Source organism: Anolis carolinensis, chromosome 3, assembly GCF_035594765.1.
Source record: "Anolis carolinensis isolate JA03-04 chromosome 3, rAnoCar3.1.pri, whole genome shotgun sequence".
In the NCBI taxonomy this organism is placed as follows: Eukaryota; Metazoa; Chordata; class Lepidosauria; order Squamata; family Dactyloidae; genus Anolis; species Anolis carolinensis.
In genome coordinates, this window is record NC_085843.1 from 282,451,406 (window position 1) to 282,470,066 (window position 18,661).

At 41.5% G+C, this 18,661-nt stretch overlaps 1 protein-coding gene across 4 annotated transcripts in view; it reads right to left on the reverse strand.

Moving 5' to 3' along the window:
* The window catches only part of armc9 (armadillo repeat containing 9), a 135,236-nt gene that overhangs the window by 31,682 nt on the left and 84,893 nt on the right, over positions 1-18,661 (reverse strand). For 3 of the 4 annotated variants that reach the window (XM_008120018.3, XM_008120017.3, XM_016997141.2), the window contains 5 exons: positions 11,669-11,773; positions 9,668-9,786; positions 6,097-6,174; positions 3,177-3,307; positions 1,239-1,371 (listed from right to left, as the gene is read on the reverse strand). In XM_008120018.3, the coding sequence (XP_008118225.1) occupies positions 1,239-1,371; positions 3,177-3,307; positions 6,097-6,174; positions 9,668-9,786; positions 11,669-11,773 (566 nt within the window). The remainder of the gene's footprint in view (positions 1-1,238; positions 1,372-3,176; positions 3,308-6,096; positions 6,175-9,667; positions 9,787-11,668; positions 11,774-18,661) is intronic. The other variant, XM_008120020.3, reaches the window with a different exon arrangement.

Below are 18,661 nucleotides of genomic sequence, written 5' to 3' on the forward strand. Positions count from 1 at the left end.
CCCTGTGGCGGTAGCTCCCTCCTCCTCTACCAAGGAAGGCGCATGCAGCGCAAGGGAGGAGGGAAAGGTGCGCACCTTTCCTGCCTCCTCCCTCGCCCGGTGTGCGCCTTCCAAAACTTTGCTTGTTTATAATGGTATTTTAATTATTATTTAATTAATTATTAATTATTAAGGGGTGTTTTGCTAGTGCTTTTGGTGCACAAAGGCAGAAGGGGATTAGACGAAATAGCACAGGGTGTCTTTTCCAACCCTCTTTATTGTTATTATTATTATTATTATTATTATTATTATTATTGACACAAAAACACAGTATAACACAGCAAACAGGATATATATGCTGGATTTGGAATCACAAAATCACAAGTCAAACACTTTCCAAGCGTTTAGGACTGTGTGATGTATTATTATTATTATTATTATTATTATTATTATTATTATTATTATTATTGTTAACAACATTCAGGCTGGGTGGCCATCTGTCAGGGTGCTTTGTTTGTGCTTTTGGTGCACAAAGGCAGAAGGGGGTTGAACTAAATGGCCCAAGTAGTCTCTTCCAACCCCCTTTATTATTTTTATGATGGTGATGATTATTATTATTAACATTAAGTCTGTATTTGTTCCCATTTTGTTTTGTTTTTTTTACTTCAAAATAAGATATGTGCAATGTGCATAGGAATTTGTTCATAGTTTTTTTTTAAAAAAACTATAGTCTGGCCCTCCAACGGTCTGAGGGACCGTGAACTGGCCCCCTTTTTAAAAAGTTTGGGGATCCCTGTTATAGAGTCTCACTGTTATCTCAAGGTAGCCAATTCTGCAGTTTAACAGCACACTTTGTACAGAAGGATGTTACTGTATTTGTCTTGAATTTCCCACGATCCAAGGTCATCATGTGAACTCAGGTTCTACATAGCAGAGACCCATAAAACCTCCCCTTATCTGTTTTCTCTGCATCAGATATAACTGCATACCACTCTCATTATCTTCCCCTTATTTGCCTCTTTGCTGACCTAAATGGCCTCAAATGTTGTGACCTTTCTTTATAGGAATTGCTTCAGGTACCTAATTGTTTACATTTCCCTTTTATGTCCTTTTTTTCAAGTGCAGCAGCCAGTAGAACAGAAAAATTCCAAAGGAATCACACTCTAGATGAGTATAAAGGTTTTTCATGGTACTGCCAGTTTTATGTTCAGTTTGTTTCTCAATTATGAGACCTATCATATAGTGGGTTATTCACATACCGGTTGGACAATCCATTTCCACTGTCCTGGGAACAATCTGGGGACTCGAGAAACAGGATATCAGCAGCAGGAGCGACACGTTGACTTGTTCCAGAATGCACCGAGGACCTCTCAGACATTTCTGTTTCAACGGCTGTTTGGGGGAAAAAAAATCAATATTTAGAAGGGGACATTTTGCATTCTGCTTGCAGTAATTACTACTCCACCCATCACTTGTTCTGCTAAACAGGCAAAACTCAGGGTTCAATGCACTGTCCCTGGGTAATGTATATCTTGAGATATTCTTGTTGCAGTTAAAATCTTGGTTTTAGGTTGGCTAATGGACAGCCCAAGACATTTTCATGTTTGCAGCAGAAAATCCACAGGTCACCTCTACTCATAATAAAGGATAAAATGAAGAAGTCCAACTGGAGTAATACAGTAGTCATGCATAGTATGCAAGGGATCCATTCTGGGATCTTTTGCATAATACAATTTTAGTGTAATCTGGAGCCTTATTTTTCTTACCTGAAATTAATTATGACTTCTGTTCAAAGTGTACCTCAGAACTGTGTGGAAGGACCTAGCAATGCCAACAGAAATGATCTCTGTAGGTAAGCTTTTGGTGGAACAGAGCGTATATATCTTGAGACATTCTTGTTGCTGTTAAGACATTAGTCCAGCTTGGCCAATGGAAAGGAAGTTCACCACAGAACTGTGCTTGAGACTTAAAGATAACACTTCTGAAGACTGCTAGGTTGTCCAGCATGATTCTATGGTTTTCAAAGCTCTTTGTGTACAACTGAATTTGTGTTCAATACGCTTGGTTAACAAACAGGCCTGATGTAAGTGGAGTTGGGACATCTCACAGGTGAGTTTGCTGAGAAAGCCATTCTCACAGATTCTATTTCCAAGGGTCCGATACATCTGTTTCCCAAATTGAACCTCTCTTGAAAGAGAGTTCCATAGTCTAGAAGACTCTGTCCCAAGTATGGGATAATAGAGGAATGGAGAGAAAACTTCAGAGAGAGCAAGCCTTACAGGCTCAACATATCTGCTGAGGAACAAATGAGTAACAAATGAAAAGACTACATAAGGGTCTCATCCTGGGAAGTCTCTTCATGTTGATAGTGTCCTATTACTCTGTAGTGTCTCTCTCTCTTGTCTGCTTTGGGGCATTGCTGCCAACACTCCAGCAACCCACATCTACCTAACGTCACTGGTTTCCAAAGCACAGGCCTCATGTTTCATTAGTTCAAACATGGCTCTACAGTGGTTTGAGATGGGCTAGACAAGTGGTTCTCAACCTGTGGGTCCCCAGGTGTTTTGGCCTACAATGCCCAGAAATCCCAGCCAGTTTACCAGCTGTTAGGATTTCTGGGAGTTAAAGGCCAAAATATCTGGGGACCCACAGGTTGAGAACCACTGGGCTAGATAGTTCCAGAAATGTAATGTTTTAAACTTGAGATCTTTAACATGCATACTGTGTGCTCTGTCTCTGAGCTATGAGTCTCTATGTGAATTTTGCCAGCTGCTTTGGGAACAAGTCATGACTGGAAATCCAGATTTGTTGCTATATACTGTCAAGTGAGCTTTGACCTACAAATGAGAGCCATCCAAGAGCTCTGTTAAGGTCTATCAGACTCCAGGACTTCCTTGATTGAATCAGTCTTCTTGTAATGTGGCCTCTCCCTTTTTCTATGCCTTCCGCTTTTAACTAGCATTACCATCTTTTCCAAACATGCATAGAAATGGGAAACATTCAGACACAAATAAGGTTCTGAGCGACCTGATGCTCCCATCTCTGGCTAAGTGTTTGGATCCTGTTCTCATGTCCTACCTCTACCTGCAGGCCTATATATTCTCCAACCTTCTGGCCAACAGTAATATCTAGAAAAGAGTGAGCTGAACTATGAAAGGTAACCCAAAGCCATGGGCAAGTGTCCATCAGATTCTTACATGCCAAAGAGGAAGAAAGATCTGACAAGCTGGGTCTCCTCCTGCTGTACATGACAGACTCGGAGATCTGGATCTGTCTGTGCTGGACACGGCTCTCCCCGCTACCAGAAGATACGGCATCATGTTCTGACCTGGTGAAGGAAATGAGATGGCAGAGTGATGAATGCCTGCCATCGAAAACTATTACCGTGACTGAATTACTACCTCCCTCATTTCCTGTAACTGAGAAGGGAGTGTTTTTTCCATTGTAAGCTGGTGCCAGGATCATCTCTGGGGTTTCCGTTCAAACGGTGGGCAACTTGGCACCTGCCATGTGGTTCAGTGGTAATGGACTCATTTCTGAAGTACCCAGCTGATATGATAGGCAAGCGCACTGGATATCCCTCTAAAGAACAAGGAAGGAAGTTATTGTGGGCAGAAGGTGAGAAAACAAGTTGGAGGCAGGCCACGTTTGCCAGTTTCCACAGAACATGGACCACTCGCTGTACAAGACTTGAAGAAGGAAGTGGGAAAAGTGGAAACATGGACCCAGGAACCAGGAACCTTGCTCTTTTGTGGTTTTCTTTGACCACCTGTCAGGGCTGGCTGTCATTCCTTCAGGGCAGATTATGAGAAACATGGAAGTTTGGCTTAGTTAGAATGGCCATCTCTGGCTGACGTAACTTCTTCAAGGAAGACGCTTGAAGGTCCCAATTGGCAGGGATTCCAACAGCATCCAATCACATACTTCGGGGAGGAGCTCTCATTCTTTGCGGTATTTGCTCCCAGGTTGTGGAACTCACCTCTAAAGGTGCAGCTACACTGCAGAAATAATGTAGACTGACATCACTTTAACACTCATGACTCAATGCTACAGGCCCCTGGGAGTTGTAGTTTTGGGTTGTTGTATGTTTTCCGGGCTGTATGGCCATGTTCCAGAAGTATTCTCTCCTGACATTTTGCCCACATCTATGGCAGGCATCCTCAGAGGTTGTAATTTTAGTCTTTAGTTTTCTCTGCCCAGTAGTGCAGAGATACCCAAAAGATACCCAATAGATACCCAAAAGTGGTATCAAACTGGGTGCCTTTTGGCATATCTATTGTTTTTTGTCTGTTGATATTTATGTAGGAACGAGAATTCAATGAGAATATAGAGTCTCTGCAACCTAATTGTCCTTAAAAAAAACCTGAAGAAGGGCTCGACCCGAAACAAAGAAAAAAACCCGGGACTCTTTGTCGTGCATCCTTTTAAGGACACAACAAACATTTCTCATATCAGAGACTTCCTTCATTTCTACTTACCAACCTCCTCCTCATATGCAGAAAAGCAAAAGAAGACAACTATTTACAGCATACTGCGCAACTATATATTGTTATAGAAAGTCGCAAAAGAGTGAATTGAACTCTTAACTATTTTGTTACTTATGCATATATGAGCAAAAGCTTAACCCTGCACTATATGCTTTAAGCAGTAGAGTGAATTAAACTCGAACTGTTTTGCTATATGTACACTTACTTGTGAGAATTTAATCCTGTAATATCTATTTTAGAAACACTACACTGCTGCGGATTAATATTTTGTGGGATATATATGCATAATATTACTGTGGTTTAACAGACACAACCTTTGTTTACCTCCTCTATACTGTATAGATATCTGTGACTTTTTGGATCCTTCTGCCCACAGGCAAAGACCTTTTGCAAAAATTTCCGGTGAGTTTTTTTCAGCAATTGAATGCTTGTTGACGATGGGGCTTTTTAAGGAGGAAGAGAGGTAGATATTTTCTCTTTAATTCAATTGTATTTTATTATAATTTGCTTAGCTGTGTTTTACCATGAGAACCATTCTGTTTTCCCTAAACCTGTCTTTTAAAATCTTTTTATGAGATACCTTAACTTCCAATTTCAGTAGGAAAGTGTGATGTAAATAAATACAAGAATTACACAAGCTACGTCCAGCTCTCTCAACATATAATTTCCCAAGCTCTTCCTGTCTGCGATGCTCCAAGGGGTCTGCCTCAGGCATAGAGATGACAAGACAAAGCACAATGCTGGAGGAAATAGTCTTCATGCCAATTTCATTTCTTCATAGCTTGTGCTACAAACACTTGGTCACATCTTCTGTCCAGGTTGCTCAAGTATTCCAAGTGCAATTTGCAAGACTTGAGAGGAGAAAAGAAGGGAACTTCTTCAAAGTTTTCCAACCTTGGGTTTAATCTAGCTTTCCACCAGAAAAAGGAGGAAATGCATCTCTAAGTGCTCAGTAGATGGTCTATTTTTATTTTGGAAAAAAAGCCTCCTTTAGCTAAATAAAAAAAAAATCACTAGGCACTTTTTTCTTTAGGAGTTTTATTGGATTCTCTCCAACATCTGCCTCTTTTTAATCACTATTGTTCTACTGGTCCTCTCACTAGGTATTCCTAGATTTTGCAAATGTGAGAGCAAGAAAAAATATATCTAGAAGAAAGAAACAGGAGCAAAAGGAGACTTTTGAAACCAAACCTTTCTATAATGCATTTGTGCTGTTATCAAAAAGGAAAGAATTATGTGGAGCCCAGAAGAGCTCATCTCTGTGGGACAATGAATCAGATATTAATTCAAGCTTTAATCACTCAAATAGCCCCTAAATAGGTTCAGCACTTTGGACACTTTCCTTTTTTCGTGTCAGGAGCGACTTGAGAAACTGCAAGTCGCTTCTGGTATGAGAGAATTGGCTGTCTGCAAGGACGTTGCTCAGGGGATGCTTGGATGTTTCCTTGAAAGTTCATACTAAAACCCAGAGCAGATTCACATGACATTGGTGACACTAGCCACCATTATTGCAGCAGGAAAAAGAGGCTTAGTTATTGAAGAAATTTATAAGCATATCTCACATTTCAGCATGAAAGATGACTCAACTTTTATGACTTCAGGGCATCGAGAAAAATGGGGAAAGACCTACCTGTCAGGAATAGCAATCAACGCCTCCTGTTTTGCAAACACCTCTCGTTTAGGCCCTGCAGGTTTTAAGACTTTCTCGCTGCAATGAAATACAAACTGTACTGGAAATGTCACAATAAAACTAACTCATGGTGACCTTTAAAAATAAGCCAGATCAGGGTCCATCCTTCCCTCAACCTGCACTATTTTGGCTACATTTCGATAAGATTGCAAGGAGTTGTGGAACACTGGAAATCAAGCGACTTTTAGAACAAAACTAACATTTATATTGTGATCCGAATGTTGAAATCATATACGTATATGTTCTCTCTTGCTGCAAACTTCACATTGGGCACAGAATAGCCTGTTCCCGCCTGACCTTTAAAGAATCCCTGCTTCCTCCTGACCTTTTGATTGCATCCTAATGTTTCTTTTAGTGATGGGCAAGTTCTCTCTCTGTATACTTATTTATATAGCCCAGGCATGGGCAAACTTGAGCCCTCCAGGTGTTTTGGACTTCAACTCCCGCAATTCCTAACAGCCTACCGGCTGTTAGGAATTGTGGGAGTTGAAGTCCAAAACACCTGGAGGGCCCAAGTTTGCCCATGCCCAGTATAGCCTGAGATGCCTCAGTACACCTTTCCATGATCCAAAGCCCACCAGATGTTGTAAATGAGATATTATTTTTCCAAACTTGCCTGGGGCTGATGGGAGTTCTACTCCAAAACAGCTGGAGAAGTGTATCTCCCAGCATTCACACAACTCCCTGCAAGGCTGGATGACAAGAGTACAGGTTGAGCATTCCTTGTGCTGAATTCTGAATCATAGAATCCTAGACTTGGAAGAGACCTCAAGGGGCAACCAATCCAACCACCTTCTGCCATCCTGGAAAGACACAATCAAAGCACTCCAGCCTCTGCTTCAAAGCCTCCAAGGAAGGAGGCTTCCACCAGACTTCGAGGCAGAGAGTTCCACTGTTCAACGCTCTTCCAATCTCCTTCCCTGTCATTCGAACCCAACTGAAAGACATAGCTGTGTCATTGTGTTGTCGAAGGCTTTCATGGCCGGAATCACATGGTTGTTGGGTGTTTTCCAGGCTGTATGGTCATGTTCCAGAAGTATTCTCTCCTGACGTTTCACCCACATCTATGGCAGAGGATGCCTGCCATAGATGTGGGCGAAACGTCAGGAGAATACACTTCATGGCCATACAGCCAGGAAAACTCACAACCATAGTTGTGTCAGTCTGGAAGATCAGTATGCAAAGGGATCTTGCAGCAGTTTAGAGACTAATAGAGAGAAAGATATCTGTAGCACAAGCTTTCACAGATTAAGCCTACTTCCTCAAATGCATCCGAGTCTATGGAATCTTTATGTGCCCAACTTCTTTCTCCCCATCTCTAAATTACTACAAGACCCCTTTGGATACAAACCATTTCCAATCCCAGATGGGGTCTCCTTAGCTCAATGCTGGGTCCACAAAAGGCTTCCTCCTCCAACCTTTTCTGTTCTCCCTGCAGAGCAGATGGAGGAAAAGACAAAGCCAGAAGCCAAGCCCAAAACTGCTAAGGAAAGGGACGGATGCCCAGCAGAAGTAGCTGCCTCATGGAAGGAGAAGGGAGAAAGAGGAGGAAGAAGAGGAGAGATGAGGAAAAGTGAAGGGGGGTTTGTAAGGAAGAGAAGAACCCTGGTAGCCCCTCCATGCATCCCTTCTTCCCAAACGCTTGAAGGAAACCTTATTTCTTTCTTTCTTTTTATTATTTAAGGACTGCACCTAAAACCTACTTGCAGAGTTTAACTTGCAATAAGATGGGCCTTCTGTATCAACAAATTCAACTATCTGCAGCTTGAAATAGGTATGTGTGTGTGTGTATACAGTAGAGTCTCACTTATCCAACATTTGCTTATCCAACATTCTGGATTATCCAACACAGTTTGCCTCCCGCAGGGATCCACAGCTGTTTTTCTAGGTAGCAAGGATTGAACTTTTTATGGATTTAATTTCCGACAATGTTGTTACTGTAAGTTCATTTTATGCAATTCTATCTTTATTTGTAGTTAATTTGTCAGTACCCAATTTTGTTAGTCAACGTTTTCAATGCATTGCAATGTTTTGGTGCTAAATTCGTAAATACAGTAATTATTACGCAACTTTACTGTGTGTTGAACTGCTTTTTCTGTCAGTTTGTTGTAAAACATGATGTTTTCGTGCTTAATTTATAAAATCATAATGTAATTTGATGTTGAATAGGCTCTTCCTTAATCCCTCCTTATTATCCAACATTTTTGCTTATCCAACGTTCTGATAGCCCATCTATGTTGGATAAGTGAGACTCTACTGTATATGTGTGAGTGTACTGTGGAGAGCGAGAAAGAGCAAACCTTGACTTTGCCATTTTAAAAAAGGACATCATTTTATTACATCTTTGTATATTATGGGATATAAAGACTGATATTGAGATGCTGAGGTCCACTATTTTTTCCTTAAGCCAGGCATGGGAAAACTTCAGCCCTCCCTCCAGGTGTTTTGGACTTCAACTCCCATAATTCCTAACAGCCGGTAAAGTTTGCCCATGTCAGACTTAAAGGGTTTGGTTTTTATGTGCTTGGAAGTTAGGCATGTGCTAACTTATTGATGGGATACAGTTGGTCCTCCGTATGCATAGATTTGACCATCCAATATGAAAAAAATGACTCATATACCTATTTTGTATACCTCGTGTCACATAAAACTTCTTTGGGCAAACAGGGGTTGCAAGTTGGAAAAGCATCAGAAGCACTGCCCTAGTCAATACTAAAATGGCTACAGCACATTGGTTCTGGCCATGAGAACAGATAGGAAATTATGCTGTACACTGGAACACCATCTCGCATCCAAAACTGGAAGTTATATTTAGTCATGATGCCTCTGACTCGAGAGATTTTAATAAGCAGTGCTCAGAGAGGGAGTCTCACCTCAAAGTACACTTTGAAAACTTTTTGCCAAAAAGCTTTGCTCAACTCTAGAAGCTTCAGATGGGCTCATTGGTGCATTTCAGATGAGTCATAAAGATCGTAAACATTTAAGAGGAAAGCAGATTGTATTCACTGAATTCAAGATTCGCGACTATCATATTTTGGCTCTTGCATGGTCAAAATAGACACTTAGCCAAGAACAATGACTTTGAGCTCTTGTTGCGTGCCTCCACATCATTTTCACCCTATAGTGCCCCTAAGAAAGGCATGGGCAAACTTGCGCCTCCAGGTGTTTTGGACTTCAACACCCACAACTTCTAATAGCCAATCGGCTGTTAGGAATTGTGAGAGTTGAAGTCCAAAACACCTGGAAAGCCCAAGTTTGCCTATGTCCAATGCTCAGACCATTAGACCACATTGTGCTCTGATTTCTAGCTCAACTTCTGGCTTAATCTTCCAGGCATCCACCCTTACAAATATGAACTCTTTTTTCAGAAAGGAAAAAAAAATACAGAAAGGGCAATGTCCTGTCTAACTTGGATTGTTTTATTTCAGCAGCATCTTTCCATGAGCATGAGTCATGCCATTAAAGAGAAATAGATTATTCTTCAGCTTTTGCTCTGGTTGCCCTGACTTACGTTGCGTAGGTGGTGCCCCTGTGGCAGCCCGGCGTCATGGGCCTCTGGAAGGGTTCATCAACGCTCTGCTGCAGGCTGGGAACCGGCTTCCTCTTGGCTTTGGGCGTATTGGTCATTATCTGAGAAAAGAAGAGGAAACAAAGTCACTGAGAGAAATACAAATTTAAGGAGAGGAGAAAATGCACATTGCTGCAAGGTACTTCTACACTGTAGAATTAATGCTCTTTTGCCACCACTTCACCTGCCATGGCTCAATGTGATGGAATCCTGGGAGTTGCAGTTCTATAAAGGATTGCAAATACAATAAAATAATAAAGAATAAAACAGCTCTGATCACAAGGAAGTCTCCTCAAATGTCAGGGTAGAAGAACATTGGAGCAAACTGAACAAGTTATTGCTGAAGGCCATGCATTGCATTCAGGACAGTGAAGACAGGGTGGAAGACCCCGGCTGATAAAATTACCAAAACTTAAATTCCTTTGCATTAGGATTCAGCAGTGGTTTTGTAACGTGTCCATAGCTGATCACCTTAATTGTCTTTCTTCTCTTTCTATGCACTCGAGCCTAAGGCAACCTCAGCCTTCACTACTGCTCCATGTCACCTGGAGAAAGGCTAGGAATGCTTTCTAAATACTGTTGCTGCTGCTGCCAATCACTGGTTTAAGTGCCACTGTTGTCTGTTTCAACTGCTGTCTTTAGAGCTAGAGCCAATATTTGCAACTTTCTTGATTGTATGCTAATTTTGTTTTGTTTTTTGTTAGCTGCATTTTCAGTTTATGGGGTGGCAGATAAATAAATGGAGCCATATGGTTTAGACATAATTTATCTTTGAGGACCAGAAGCAGAGAGGATGGGTGAGGTAGGGAATGGGGCAGAAAGCCTGTCTTCCAGTACTGTTTGTGGATTTCAGGGAAGTATTTGGCTGCTCACTTGGAAAAAGCTAAAGAGCTACAGCTGTGGCAAACTGACTTTTTGTTCTTCTTGGAGAGCTGAAATCTAAAGTTCAATGTAAACAGAGGACACCCCAGGACATTATTCTCCAAAGACCAGTGGCTTTGTAGAGCGAGAATGTAAAGAAGTGGCAGGGAGGAATCTTTTTATCCCACCGCTGCCACCAAATTTGTGGAGATGTCAGGCAGAGGGGAAATAATTTTTTATTTTTTTATTCTCTTATTCTTTCTTATTCTTATTCACATTAGATGGTAGCGTTACTTAAGTTTGAATATAGGTGACAGAGACTTGGATATTGAAGAACAAAAACAAGTTTATTTCAGGCACAGAGCTTAGTGGTTACAGTAACTTCTTTAAAGGCACTTAGATAATGGTTGCAAAATTATTAACTGATCACTTTGGATCTAACTGGGATTGCTTTCCCTTCCTACTCAGACTCTACAATTAAACCTAAACCATCACCTAACTTGCTTAATTTAACACCACTTATTTTAAAATCGACCCAAAATGTCCAATCATTTGAGCCACCCTGATCCCTCAACCAGAATCAGTCTCTTGGTACCTCATAAGGGCACCGACTCTAACCTTCCCTATGGTTCTCTGACCACAGACTAAACTGTTTTTTAAAATATTCCCTACTTTTTCTTCAAACGGCGGTTGCCTCCGCCCTCGTTACTATGACAACCTGCCTCAGAATGCTGAGCTGTGTTACCATCCCCCACGCACTGGTGACTAATACTTACCTTTTTAAACATAGTTAAACCTGACTTTTAAAATGAAATTAAACATGACATCTATAAATCAAAATAAAAACACACTTCTTTACAGAGAGTATCACTCCATGCACACAATTTGAACTGCGTTGTGCTGTAGAATGAATACTACAATTTTCAGAATGCCCTTGCCAGTAGTAGTATTAGTGAAGGCGATTCATCTGGGAGTTGTATTCAAAAGTATCATTTCTAAGTTCCAGCTTCTTGTTCTTAAAGACTGGATCACGTTCATATAGATCACATTCACCTTTGTTGGTGCCACAAAATTGGTACTTACACCCAAGTATTCTGTAGTCAAGAGTTTCTCGCCTGACAGCTCCCCTGGCTGAGGCTGCAACACTTCATCTTTATCTAGATCGGCTTCCATGCTGTTATGGTCTTCCTGTCATGAGAGAAAAGAGAGTCAGCATCCCCATGCGGGACCACATGTCTGCTCAAGGGAACAGTAAGCAGGCCACGGACGTGGAATTAAGATGTAAAACACCAAGTTCCCTGTGACTTTTAGCTTCATCTGTGAAGACAAATACAAACGAAATATTTCACCACCTTCTGTCATTTTTTTTGACTAAAGATCCCTGTCACTCAAGATGTCATTTTAATATCTGAATGGTTAATAAGAATCTGAACTGAATTGTATCTCACTAGGAGACCTAAAAATGCCAAAAATGAAAAAAAGGGTTGGAAAGCCTTATCACTTCACTTGATTTGGATGTTGCATTTTTGCCTTTCATAAATATCAGCATTCAAAGGGATCTCGTAGCACCTTAGAGACTAGTCAGGAGAATCAATGTGTTGTCAAAGGCTTTCATGGCCAGGATCACAGGGTTGTTGTGTGTTTTCCGGGCTGTATGGCCATGTTCCAGAAGTATTCTCTCCTGACGTTTCACCCACATCTATGGCAGGCATCCTCAGAAGTTGTGAGAGAATCTAGTTGGTAGATTAAGCTTTCATTGGTGAAGTTCACACACGACATCTGAAGAAGTAGACTTGGGCCCCATCTACACTGCCATATAATGCAGTTTGAAACTATATTTTATGGTTAAGGTAGATTCAAATGCAGTTTAACTGCTTTGTACAGCATTATATGAGTCTAAATGAGGCATGGGCAAACTTAGGCTCTCCAGAGGTTTTGGACTTCAACTCCCACAATACTGGCTTGTTAGGAATTGTGGGAGTTGAAGTCAAAAACTCCTGGAGGGCTGAAGTTTGCCCATGCTTTGTCTACATGGTCAATTGCCCCTGAAACGGAGATAGTTGAAAGAGTGTATAAGTCACTTGTCAAGAATCTGGCACTAGCCCAGCACCAAAGGCATCACTCTGTAGCCACCATGAGTTCCCATAAACATATTCTTAGAAGAATGTGGAGGAAACACATCAATGGGACAGCCATGCATACGACTGGGATGCTCGCCAAGGAACCCTTCACACTCCAGCTGCCATTCTGATCCCATTTCAGATAAAAGTTGCATTTTTTTTCTCTATAATCGACTGGTTATACTTGCAAAACGTTAAGGACTGGTTCTAACTAGAGCTGCAATCAGTTTGAAAAACTGATTCACGAGCTAAAATAGCATATGAATAATCAATTAAATCTGTTCAGTTTAATGATCCATAAAATTGTCTTAGGAGGCATTCCTCCCGTGGGAAAGCAAAAAGAGAGAGAGAATGTTCCTTTTTCTAAGATGGTTTGTGCTATGGCCTCTTAAAAAGCCCTTCTATAGGTAGAAATGGAAAATGTTTCTGAAGTGGGTGCCATCACCCCAAAAGTCTCTTCCTTGTTACATGATGTACTTTCATCATGGACACAAAGAGACATGCTTCAGTATAAAACCTGCCGATCAACTGGCTCTGCGTAAAACCATGCATGTGTGAATTCATGCTAAATAATGAAATTCTACCTTCCTTCCAGGAGTATGGGAGATATGCCCCTCATTCAATTGCTGCTTTTTAAAATCTAGGATCATCCAATTAAATATTCCAGCCCTAGTCTCAATATTCCCTGTTCTGGAACTTCAACTTGAGGGTATTGCCTAAACCAGTTTTTTAATTGACCGTAACCCTCTCTACACCATGCCTCTTTCAACAAAGTGAGCAGGACCATACAGAAGACAGATGTGGAGATGGAAAGGCAAGGTAGAGGCACGGCTGAAGGAGGTATCTCCAAAGTGGCATTTTGTCTCATCAATAATACTATGTGACACAATTTTTGTTCCTGGGTTATAAGTGTCATTTCCTAATTGGTTCTATCATAAAAAACATGGAAAAAAATTATTAAACTACAAAATACTTTGGTTTTTGCGGGAGGGACATCCTGCAGCACACTTGGCTATAGTTTTTCAATAAATATCTCATAGAGTTGTGTTGTCGAAGGCTTTCATGGCTGGGATCACAGGGGTGTTGTATGTCTTTCGGGCTGTGTGGCCATGTTCCAGAAGTATTCTCTCCTGACGTTACGCCCACATCTATGGCAGGCATCCTCAGAGGCTGTGAGACATAGATAAACTAGGCAAGGAAAGGAAAAATATATATATCTGTGGAGAGTCCAGGGTGTGACAAGGGTTCTTTGTCAGTTGGAAGCCAGTATTAATGTTTCAGTTAATCACCCTAATTAGCATTGGAAAGGTTTGTCTCTTGCCTGGGGGGCATCCTTTGTTCAGTCATTAGCCATCCTTGGCGCTCCTCTGCCCTCAGAGTGTTGCTTCCCATCTACTGTTTTGATTTTTGAGTTTTTTAATACTGGTAGCCAGATTTTGTTCATTTTCATGGTTTCCTCCATTCTGTTGAAGTTGTCCACAAGCATGCCCGAAAGACATACAACAATCCAAGATCTCATAGAGTTTCATCAATTCAACATAGTTTGGGGCAGGCACAAAAACAAAGTTATTAGAGCATAACAACTACTTTCAAAGTAAATGCCGCACAATCAAACAGGAATAAACACTATCAAACCAGGAACAGATTTTTTCCCCCAAATTTTGTTACATAGCGTAATTAACTCAGATGAGACATATCTTTTGGGAAGGGTCTTGCTCGCCACAGAATCACAGAATTGGAAGGGCAGTCCAGTCCAACCCACTTCTGCCAGGCAGGAAAACGCAACCAAAATGCTGCAATTTGAATCCATTGCTCCATTGTGTCCTAGTCTCTGGAGCAACAGAAAGCTAGGCTGCCCTCTTTCAAATACTGAAGCATGGCTCTCAAGTCCCTTTCTCTCCACCTTCTCTTCTCCAAACTAGACATTCTAGCTCCTGGTCCTCAGATAGATTCCTAGTTTCCAGCCTTTGGCCCATTTGGGTTGCCCTCCGTTGAACACCTTCCATCTTGTCCATCACCTTGAATTGCATTGCCCAGAACTGGACACAGGGTTATTTTGTGAGAGGTTTGACCAAAGCAGAAGAGAGGGAATACTACTACTACTACTACCACTTCCTCCTCTCCTTCTCCTTCTTCCTCTCCTTCTTCTTCCCCACCTTATCTCCCCAAAGGGAACTCAAAGCATCTCCCTCGATCTAGACACTACACTCTTGTCAATGTAGCTTAGAATCATATCGGCTTTTTTTAGTAATTGTATGTGCACAAGAACGCTGACCTAAGGCTACAGATCTCACTCTTTCATTGCTGATTTCAGACACCTCCATGATCCCAATTTTAACCCAGAATTCCTTCATCCTGGTCCAACTGTCTGATTGCTCTAGGATACTTGCTCTTCAATATTCCCAAGAACAGTATGGAAACAACAGGCTATTCCAACATCATGCTATTCCAAAAACAGGCCAAGGGTCTGAGCCAACTCAAAGGAGACTGCCTGGCATGGGCAATCTCCAGTAAACAACCAAGGCAGCAGTTCAGTGGACTCACTGAAAGCAGTTGATGACACCTTCTCCTACACAAATTGCTCAACTCCGATTCAGACAAAGTGATGAAAAGAAATAGGTAATCCGTTATGGTTTACACGTCTCCAGAATGCACAAGTCCAGGAAAGACCTACCCTGAACATGAACATCAGTGTTCATCGGGTTTAATCTCCTGTATAAAAAAAGGAGTGTGTAAATCTATCCTTCCAACAGAGAGTGCAAAACCCCACCTTTAGCTTTCAGAGGGACTGCTGGCAAAGGCCAACGCTGTGTGAACAGGAAAAGCAGAGGAGGGAAGGCGGCCAAACAGATTCTCATTGACTCAAACACGAGTCCGTTGCTACCCTGACAAAACGTTCTTTCAAAATAGTGAAGCAGCTGTGGCTTAAGAAATTACCATTAGAGCTTGTCAGTTATTTGTATATTTACAGCACTGAATAAACATGTTACACAAACTACATTTAAGCCCTGACGCCAAACATTATGTTAGATCTCTATGAGCCTCCCTGTTTGGAGGAGGGCAGGGCACAGGGGCAGACTCATAAAATGCAATACTAGATAAATAGGTAGACCAATACATAGATGGATGGACAAACAGATGGATGAACAGATGGACAGACAGACAGGACAGGCAGATATCTCTGTGGAGATGGAACAATAGATACCTGGCACTATCTCCAGGAGCCTACAGTTTCAAATTCAAGGGTCAGAATGTGTGGGAAAGAGAGAAAGATTGAGAAAGATAGGAAAGGAGGATAAAAGGGAAAGGAGTTATGACACAATAAACAAATCTATATCCATGAGAGATTTTAGGTGTTAGTGGACGAACTTAACTATATATGCATTTTAATTTTTATAATTCATGGTTTAACAGATTTAATGCGGTACTGTTTTATTGTTTATGGATTCTGTTACTGTTTTATTGAATGCATTTTGGGCAATATAATTGCTGACTGTTGTAAGCCACCCTGAGTCCCTCCGGGTGAGAAGGGTGGGGTAAAAGTGATGTAAATAAATAAATAAATAAATAAATTTTGCACGGATACACAAAACTATGTAAAGCAGCGAACCCTACTGAAATGAAGGACTTCTGGCCAAATAATGCCATAGGGTTGTCTTGGAGGAGCTTGACATTTCCCAGGGAGGTCTTATTTTGTTGGATGTGGATAAATGAAACCGTGGATGCCTGTCCCACAGATACAGGGGTCATAATCTCATATTTACACACTTACATCCTTCCTTTCCCCCAAACTGGAACTCAAGGCGCTTACAAAAATGTATACAAATACAATTAAAAGCATTCACAAAGCCATAATTTTTTTAATAAACCCAAGAGATTATTGTGAAAATGCAACTTAACTATCTATGTAATGAAAATCCTTTTAAAACAAAAATAAAGAGAAAATATATGTTTGTATCAAACTACCATCAAAATTGTGGTATGGAAATTCAGGAGCAAGACACAAGCTTCTCTTTCAGTCTGTTAGATTCTCTTTCAATTTTTTAAAACTTAGCATTAGCCATGGGTTGGTGTCCAGTGATGTGATGCGCACAAAAGTAACTTCTGCAGGAGGGAACAGGTGGGATACAATCTGTTTTTCTTTCCTGCATTCACTACTCCATAAGGTTGGGGAACTCCTTCAAACATGTTTTCATCACCAGAGAAGGCTTTGAGGATAGAAAACCATGATGTTTCCATTAGTGTAACACTGGAATTACGCTGCAGATGAGGCAACTTTATTGGCAAACACTGGGTTACTGCTTGTGCAAAAATTGAATTAGAAACCATAGCATAATTCTGGCTTCCAATAGTGATTCAGCAGTCAAGCATGAATCCAATTTTGCAGATTCAAATGGCAGCGGTTATGGTTCGTGTTCAACGAAGCTGAAAGGGAAGCTGTTTGACAGAGGATGTGCCAGAACCCAGTTTGTTCACCAGTTTGGAGTTTAAGCCAGTATCAGGAGAGGTTAGGGTTAAAACCAGGGATTTTTAGACCTGTGCCATTCTGTCCCATTTTATGAACCACTAAGGATTAAAAGGAAGAAGGTTCTCTAAATTGTAATCATAGTCATAGCACTGAAAGGGAGCCACAGCGATCATCTAGTCCAACCACTGAAAGACACCCATCTAACTTCTGTTTAAAGACCTCCAAAGATGAAGAGTCTCGTTGCTCTCTGATGCAGGTCTTACAGCACAAAAGTTCTTCTTAATTATTTTCTTACAGTTTAAATACACCGATTCATAAGGTTTCTTTCCAGGCCCTTTGATCATCTTGGTTGCACTTCTCTGGACACATTCCAGCTTGTCAATATCCTTCTTGAACTCTACCACCGAGGAATAGACACCGTTCTCCAGGTGACATCTGGTCAAAGCAGGACAGAGTAGCATCTTCCCTTCACAAGGACACCAGACTCCCATTGATGCAGTCCAGAATTGCATTGGCTTTGTTGACTGCTGCACCACACTGCCGACTCCTGTTTAGCTCGTGGTCTTGTAAGATCCCTCAATGCTGCAAAGCCAGGTGTTGTTGTGACTCAGCCTTTGTCTTTGTGTGACTCTGATGTGCCTTTGTGTGACTCTGATGAGGATTCTGGGTTATATGTGCATAATGATAGGATTCAGGATGAATTTGAAGATGACTCTGATGCTGGGAATTATAGGAGCGTTCCGCCTGTGGGAAATGAAGAGCAGGGAGTTGTTCCTATGGGAATAAATCATGATGTTGTTTCTAATGAGGAATTTTAGGTGCAGGAAGCAGAAAGGGAGGGTAGCGCTTTGCCTCCACCTGATACCAGTAACGAGCTCAGTGGCCTTGACTCTGAGGATCTCGATCGGGCTACAAGACTGGAATTTAGAGGGTTGCGGAGAAGTCTTCACATAGCTAATAAACAAGAGGTCAAAGGGCAAAGGAATGCCTTTATGTCATGCTTTTAAAACAGTCTGCTAGTAGAGAGATCTCTGTCAATGCAGAGGGGCCGGGCTGTGGTGCAGCTGGCTAGTAACCAGCTGCTATAAATCACTACTGACCGAGAGGTCATGAGTTCGAAGCCCGGGTCGGGTTAAGCCTCCGACCATTAAAAACAGCCCCGGCTTGCTGTTGACCTATGCAGCCCTGAAAAGACAGTTCCATCTGTCAAGTAGGGAAAATTTAGGTACGCTTTATGCGGGAGGCTAATTTAACTAATCTACAACACCATAAAACTGCCAGCAAAACACGAGGAAAAGAATGAGGAAGAACAGCCACCAGTGGATGGTGAAGCAACAGCTCCCCCTGTGGCCGGAATTGTGAAGCTGGAAAGATGTTAAAATGCCTCTGTGTCTGTCTAAACTGAATGTTGTTTGTCTGTTGGCACTGAATGTTTGCCATATATGTGTTCATTGTAATCCGCCCTGAGTCCCCTTTGGGGTGAGAAAG